The sequence below is a fragment of the Fulmarus glacialis genome, unplaced genomic scaffold, assembly GCF_000690835.1.
Source record: "Fulmarus glacialis isolate BGI_N327 unplaced genomic scaffold, ASM69083v1 scaffold30520, whole genome shotgun sequence".
Classification (NCBI taxonomy): domain Eukaryota; kingdom Metazoa; phylum Chordata; class Aves; order Procellariiformes; family Procellariidae; genus Fulmarus; species Fulmarus glacialis.
Genome location: NW_009190081.1, coordinates 6,669 through 14,026, shown reverse-complemented (window position 1 = coordinate 14,026; position 7,358 = coordinate 6,669). Strand labels below are relative to the sequence as shown.

At 53.8% G+C, this 7,358-nt stretch overlaps 1 protein-coding gene across 1 annotated transcript in view; it reads left to right on the top strand.

Annotated features, from left to right (window-relative positions):
* The first annotated feature begins 561 nt into the window (after window positions 1-561).
* The window catches only part of EFHD1 (EF-hand domain family, member D1), an 8,761-nt gene continuing 1,964 nt past the window's right edge, over window positions 562-7,358 (top strand). The window contains exons 1-3 of the mRNA XM_009584525.1: window positions 562-575; window positions 1,734-1,881; window positions 7,350-7,358. The exon at window positions 7,350-7,358 is cut by the window's right edge and continues 126 nt beyond it. Of these exons, the coding sequence (XP_009582820.1) occupies window positions 562-575; window positions 1,734-1,881; window positions 7,350-7,358 (171 nt within the window). The remainder of the gene's footprint in view (window positions 576-1,733; window positions 1,882-7,349) is intronic.

Sequence of the window (7,358 nt, the reverse complement as noted above, 5' to 3'; positions counted from 1 at the left end):
AGCTCCACACCCTTTCTCCCAAACTTAAAGGAAAAGCAAATTGACAATTAAATATTGCACTTATTATGCTTCTATGAGGTCTTGAAAGTGTGTCTCGGAGCTGGGCTGGGTAATGCTGTGAATGTGTGCCTTAATTAACTGACGCCTTCCTTGCTGTGATGAACCTGCTGCCTTTTCTCCCTGTGACGTCTCAGGTCTGTGACCTGGTTTCTGCTCTGACGGAGGTTTCTTTTCTAGTTTTCCAGAAAGCTGTCTGGCCTGGTGAGCTCGTGGGTTTGCTGGGTGCAGAGTGTGCAGGCAAATTGGTAGCAGGGGCTGTGTGCCAGCCCAGTGGTGACATCCCTATCATCCCCCCTATTGGGGCCAGTGGCTTTGTTCGTGCCTTCCTCTGCCACAGCTTCCTCTGCGGCTGTGAGGTTTCTCAGCTGGAAAGGGCTTTCTTCCAGGGTAACCGCAACTGTGCAGGTCTCCGTCTGGGATGGCTACAGCCCTCATTTCTTTGGAAGAGAGCTAACAGTCAATGAAAGATGATGGGTGGGAGGATTTGACCAGCTTCTGCCAATGGGAAAGCTTCAGTGCCGTGCCTGGGGTTTCCTTTCTGAATGGTTGAAAGGATTTAACTCTGTTGGGGTTGAGATGGTGACGAGGGGGCAGTGGCAAGCTGTGCACCGGGGCTGAGCCCAGCCTGGCAGACCTTACCCTGTCCTCCCATTCGAGCCCCCAGCTCTGTGCTGGATCCTGATGGCAGGAACAGGATGAGGGAGGGCTGTTGATGGGCTGTCTGATAGCAGAGCACCCATCCCTCCAGCCTTTGGACTTTGAAACCCAGTGATGGCCCTGCTGGGTGTGAAGCGCTGGTTGCTGGGTGGGCCGGATGCTTTACTCACACCCACAGCGGATGTCAGGGGAGGAATTGGTGCACGGTCCCAGGCTCAGCACGGCAGGTCACTGCCTCCCCATCCCTAAAGCACTCTGCCCTTCGCATGGGTGCTCTCTCCTCCTGCAGAGAGTCCTTGCCGTCCTTTGTGCTCCATTGGGAGCATGGTCCCACTCCAGTCTTGCTCTTAGAGGTGGGCATGGGTTTCCTCTGCCAGCCCCGCCCTGTGGTGCAGCCCCCGGCGCCAGCTAGGATTGCTGTGCTCCCCCAGGACTGCCTTTCTGTTCTGCCCAGGGACACTGAATAAACAGCTGCCCTGAAGCACTGTGCTTGTGTGGTACAAAACCATTTTGGAGAGGAGAGATCTTAACAACTGGATGAGGTGTATTTTGCTTACAAAGAAAGATATCTGCTTTCTGCTGGGAGGTTCTGGTTGGTCTCTGCTCCCTGTTTCTCCTCTAAAAGAGCAGGAGACCTGGCAGCAGCTGGCTCCGGCATGCCTTTGCCTCGCTGTGCTGGTGCATGGTGTAAGCTGTGTGTAAGTAACCTTTGTGCTGGACACACAGTGGGTGAGATGGAAATCCCATTGAGATCAGCTGAGTTCCTCCATGCTCCTTCTGTATGGGTGGTTTTGTCTGAGCTCCCCTGAGCACTTCTTTCTCTGATGAGACAGCTTGAAAGCTGCCCGCTACTTCCCTGAGCTTAATATATCTCAGCACTGGCTGTGTTGTGCAGCTTCCCCTCTCCCCCAAGCTTTGAACCACCCCATGACTTTATCCATTTGCACCGTTCCTCTTCTGGGAAGATGGATGTGGGGGATGATGAGGGATGACCCTCTCCCCTTTGCACCCTGCAGGTATGACTCGGGACGGGATGGGTACATCGACCTGATGGAGCTGAAGCTGATGATGGAAAAGCTGGGAGCCCCGCAGACCCACCTGGGGCTGAAGAACATGATCAAGGAGGTGGATGAAGACTTTGATGGAAAGCTCAGCTTCCGCGAGGTGAGGGCGGCTGTGGGGTGGAGGGAGGAGGCAGCCAGGCCCTGTATTCTGGCTGTAGGTAGCACTGTCCCCTCCATGTTTCTCTAGCTGTGGGGTGCAGTGGAGAAGCAGGTGAGCTTCCCCACGCCATGGGGAGCTTGAAGTGTGGACCACTGTCAGCATCCATCTCCACGTAACAGTAACGGTACCTGATGTCAAAGCTCTCCAACCTCTCTGCCTGCTTTGGGAGCTCATTTGAGCCCTGCTGCAGCTGCCCGGGAGTGCTGACAGAGCTCCCTGCTGTAGCTGGAGGTGGCACATCCCTTCAGTCACAAGGTCTCGTTGCTGGGCTCTTGTGGTACAGCAGCTCAGGCCTCATTTCAGGTGCAGGGGAAGGGCTCTGCTTGGAGCAGCTGGTCTCATGGGGCGCAGGAGGCTTCCTCTTCCAGTTTATATTGGGTCCCTCTCTGCATCACGCAGTGACCAGCCACGGCAAGCTTCACGAGGGGTGGTCATCTCCCTGCAGTGAGGAATAAACGTGGTGATGCAGCAGTTTAGTACTGCATGCTGGCTCAGCAGGGACATAGTGAACAGGTCTGTCACTGCTGTGCTGAGACCACTGGGAGCAGCGTGGGCAGGCCAGGATCTGCTGCCGGGTGGAGGAAGAGAGGGAATTTGAGCAGTGATCTGCATGCACTCAAGGGTACCCAACTCATCCCAGCAGGAAGGGGGAGCCCGGATATCAAAATCTCCTGTTGCATCATCTCCTCCTCCCAGGCTTTGATTGCTGTCTCAGTCAGAAGCGTGTGTCACACTGTGGCTTTCTGAATAAATTGACAGCCCCTTAGGTGGCAGGAGGGCCAGCACTGCTTGTGTCCTGCAGTGGTTGTGAGGGCTGTGCTGCTGTCCTGCTTCCTCTCACCCCAGGGGACATCTGCAATGCGCCCTGAGCAGCTGGGCTCCCTTGTTTCTGCAGGGGCTGTGCCGCTTGGGTGGGGGCTTGGTTGTGGAGATGAGGTGCAGAGCTCTCCACAGCTCAGGACATCAAGTTCTTCCATCTTGGAAGTGCTGGGACCTTTGGCAGTGCCTGGGAGGGAGGATGAGCAGCCAGGGCACATGACTGGCTGGACTGGTCGGGGTGTGAGGGGTGACTGGCAGCTCACAGAGCTGTTGCACTGTCTCTCTGTGCTGGCATGTCACACCATGTCCCCCTGCTTTCATCCCCCAAGGGTTTTGTTGCATTTCTTTTGCTGTAAGAGGGCAGCAGTAGAAGACAGAGGTCAAAGACATTTGGGTTACAGGGCCTGGCCCATAGAAGGGGGAAAGACAAGCAAATCTGGGAAGTTAGAGCCTGTCAGTTCACACCAGCAAAGCCCTAAGCTGGCAGCTCCTCTGGGCAGGGAAGGAGATGTGCCCGGTCAGAGGTGAACCGGGGGTCGCAAAGAATCCAGTGGAGCAGGAAGAGCACTGTGCCCTTGGCCCCAGGTCAGACTGCGATTGCCAAATCACTGCGTGGGCTGGAGGAGCCCTCTCTGCGTGCCCCCGGGGCCACCCTTCACCCTGGTTGAAGAGCTGGGGGCAACCTCTGGGCTTGCTGCAGGGGCTCTCTCCTGTGAAAGAGAAGTGCCTTTATCCCCAAGGCTCTGGAAGATGCCGTGCTGTCCTGGCACCAGTGGTGCAGCACAAGTGGCAGAGCAGCTCCTCTTCTGCTGCCACCTGTTTGGAGCACAGCCCCCTGAATGGCTGCCCGTCAGCTGGCATGGGTGCCCATGCTGCCAGTCCTTGGCAGGCGGTGTGTGGCAGCTGGTGCTGTTGTAGCTTCTTGCCAGATGCAAAACGATGGTCAAGGAGATGCAAGCTTGAGTGGCACATGGGTTGGAACAAAGGAGCATCACTGGCAGAGTTCTGGGGACACATTACACTGCAGCTTTGGCATGTACCCAAAGCTTCCTGTGGTAGAGAGGAGCAGGATGCTTCTTGCCTTGTTGCAGATGCACCATGTCCAGCTGCTGTGTTCGGGCAGAGGACTGGCAGGGAAGCAGGTTTCCTGATGGGTGAGGAGGCCCGAACCAGCCTGTAGCCCTGCCCCACTATGTTTCCCTTTGGTGACGAGCAAGGATGTGGTGGGTGACCAAGCTGACTTGGGGCACTCTGACAACGCAAGGAGAAACCTTGGTTTAAATGAGTGTCCGAATTTAGCACAGTGTAACTTGAGCACTGGAGGGCTCCTGTCTGCCTCTCTAGAGAATATCCAGTCCTGACATACCTGCCTGAAGATGTGCTTCTTGTGGCCTGACCAGAGAATTGGTAAGGATCTCCTTCACTTGCAATAGGTCATCTTTAGTTGCTGCTTTGAGTAGTGTCATGTCCTCCCTTCCCATGTAAGCTGTTGCCTGAAAAGCAGGCTTGTATGGCTCTGACTTGCTGGTGATGAACCGCTGGCCCTGTTAGGAAAGCTGCCTTCTACCATTGACCTTTGAGCATCCATCAATACATCAACAATTAATTGCACAAGACTCTCCATGACTCAAGCAAAGAGATTTAGGCTTAAACAGATTAGGTACAGTGGGGGGAAAAAACCACCTCTGACTGTCTAGTTCCATCATTACCACAGGAAACCAGAATTAATGGCTATAATAGTAAGGTCTAATTGTAGCTGCTATCTAGAACCTGCAAAAATCCACCCACTGTCCCCCACGCCCACACCAGCTTAAGCGCTGACCCATGTCATGTGTTTGCTAGCAGGATTGGTGCAAACCACAGCGTTTGGTTGCACTGCTTTTCTGACAGACTGCTGCAAGGCTGCTGTTGTCAGTCAGTCCCGGACTTTCCCCTACATCCCTGAGGCCAGCACGGTGCCTGGTGGGGCTGCGTAACTGCGGCATTGCTTTGAGACCTGGCACTGGGGGGTAGGTCTTGGATCATGGAGGATGTGAGAGCAGATACATCTCTTATCCTTTATGAGGTTAGTGAGGTGGAAAGCGTGTGTCATGTGCTCCTTGAGAGCAGGGTTTTTAAAAGTACCAACATTATTCACTTTTGCTTCTGTATTGACATTTCCCTGAGACCTAGCTGCATGCTATGTGTCCTGGGCCCAGCAAGGATGTGAGATGGGCTGGGAATGGGAACTCCTTGGGAAACTGAATGCAGATTCCTGGTGTTCTCTAGTTAGTGAGGACCGGTGCCTCGAGGGCAAATAACTAGTGAGGTGGGCTGCAGGCAGTCTGCTTACATGAGAAAGGATTGCTCCTGAGCTCCTTTGGAAACCAGCATGATGCCCCATGGTCCGCCTTGCTGTCAAGTACAGCTTGACTTCCTGTCCGCCCCAGCCGGTGGCTCAGTCACTGATTTCCTTGAGCTTAGCTTCCTGGCTGCGGCAGCCCATATTCCACGGGAGGATTGCTGCCCCATCCACTAGTTTCAGGATGATTCATGCACACTTGTACTCATGACTGGGTGTTTCCAGTCCCTCCCTGGGCAACAGCTGTACCAGACCTCAGGATTGTGCTGCCTCCCCTGCCCTTTTCCGATGTGAGGAAGTGGGACTCGCAGGGTGGAGCAGAAACTGTGAGGAGGAACCATGACTAATGCCAGCCCTCTGTGTCACCATGCCTGGTGGTGGAGGAGGAGAGGAACTAGCCCGAGCCTAGCGGATCTGAGCAGAGGGAGAGGATATCTCGGGGATGATTTGGTTTCTTTCTGAGCAGGATGTTCTGCCCATTCAGCAGAGCATCATTAAATTTCTTATATGTGTTTGGAGGGGGAAGAGTTCCCTCCCCAAGCACAGCCTGCTTTCTGGCTGCTCTGTGCTGAGCACATGTGGGTTACGAAGCCGTTGCATGAAGCAATGCCTGGTGACGCTGCCTCTGCAAGAGGGCAGCCAGCGCTGCCGTCATCTCCACACCCTTCCCCATGGGAGGCCTTCCCAAACTCTTGCATCTCCAGCTACTGTGAGCAACTTGAAGCAGGCGAGCGTATTAGGGGCTGGATCAGCGCAGATGCTGGGACTCTGCTGCCCTCCTCCGGGCTGCCCCAGCTCGGGCTCTCCTTAGGAAGAAGCAAAGTCCCTAAGCCTGGCAGTCTGAGGAGCACAGCACTAGAGATACTCGATGTTCCTGTGCAAATGGATTTCAGGGCAATGCTACGTGGTATTTGCAGCCCTCTGCCCTGGACTGAAGTGGTGCAGTGGCACAGCTTTGTTGCTTGTACTCCTTTTGTACCCGAGTGACTTGTCCCCGTCTCTGTTCTTTCCGCACTGTGCCAAGCGTTGAGATACCTCCTGGGGTGGCCAAGAATAGCAGGGAGTTACAGGACCTCTCAAATTACGCATAGAGCATCCATATCTTAACCTGGAGTTCAGTTAGCAGGCTGAAGGTGGTGCAGAGGTCTTTATTTTTAAGCAGGCAGGTCTTGTTCCTTCAGTAAAAAAAGTGTGCTTTCCTAGAGGGTAATATGGCTCTTTTTTTGTTTGTTTCCTTTTGCAATTCACTTGCCAACATGCACTCTGCTGTAGTGACTCTGGATTTGTTAAACGTCTATGGTCCAGTGCAGGACAAAGGTTTCAAAACCAGTTGCTCTGTGGACACTTGTTCAAGCCAGTCTGACTATCACAAAGGCATGCCTCTGACCTGACCTCTGACAGGTCTTAGAGAAGCTCTCCTGTATGTAATTTAATGGGCATGACAGGAATACACAGGCTTTGCTCACCTTAGCGAAACCAGCCGGGGTTCCCTGAAACAGGCTGAGGCATAGCTCCAAGGGTTGATTTAAGTCACTTTTCCCATGCCCTAGACAAGGGACCAGTTGAAGTAACTATGTTCTGTTCTCCTGCTGCATTTGACCTTGATTTTGTTTTCCCCTCCCATACCATGTGGACCATAGGGCTTGGGAAGGACAGAAGGCAGGGTTCATAGCAGCCAGGCAGTCCCCAGATCCCTTTCAAGTGCACGCACTTGGGCTGCTATTCTCTCTTAACAGGAGTGCACTGGTGCCTTGGTCCAGGGAGCCTGGGGTTCAGGTGTGAGCCAGGGCCATCTTTGCCCTGCTTTTGTTGTCATGGGATGTGATCTGAGTCCCCAGAACACTGGAGAAGCTGGTGGGGGGCTTGTGAATACACCATTAGGGTGTGGGGACATAAAAAGGTGTGTATCTGAGCCCACCATATGGTTGTGCTAGGCAGGTGGAGAGGTGGCCTCCTTCCTCTGACCATGTAGCAGCTCAGGCTTGGTGGAAGCTGTGCTTCACCAGAGCTCTGCTCCCCAGAAAACCCTCTTCCTATGAGATTTCTACCTCTTAGTCCAGCAGGGCTGTGTACCAGAGCCAGGGCACTGGAGCACAAGTTGCATGGTGCCGCTTCATTTATATAGACCTGGTTTCCTTTGCTCAGAAATGTAAATTCCAGCCCTGCCAGGTAAATGTCTGTGCTGTTTGCATTTTAAGTTGTTTGAGCCTCAGTGAAGAACTTGAATGTTTCCTCTCTGTGTTGCTAGTTCCTGCTG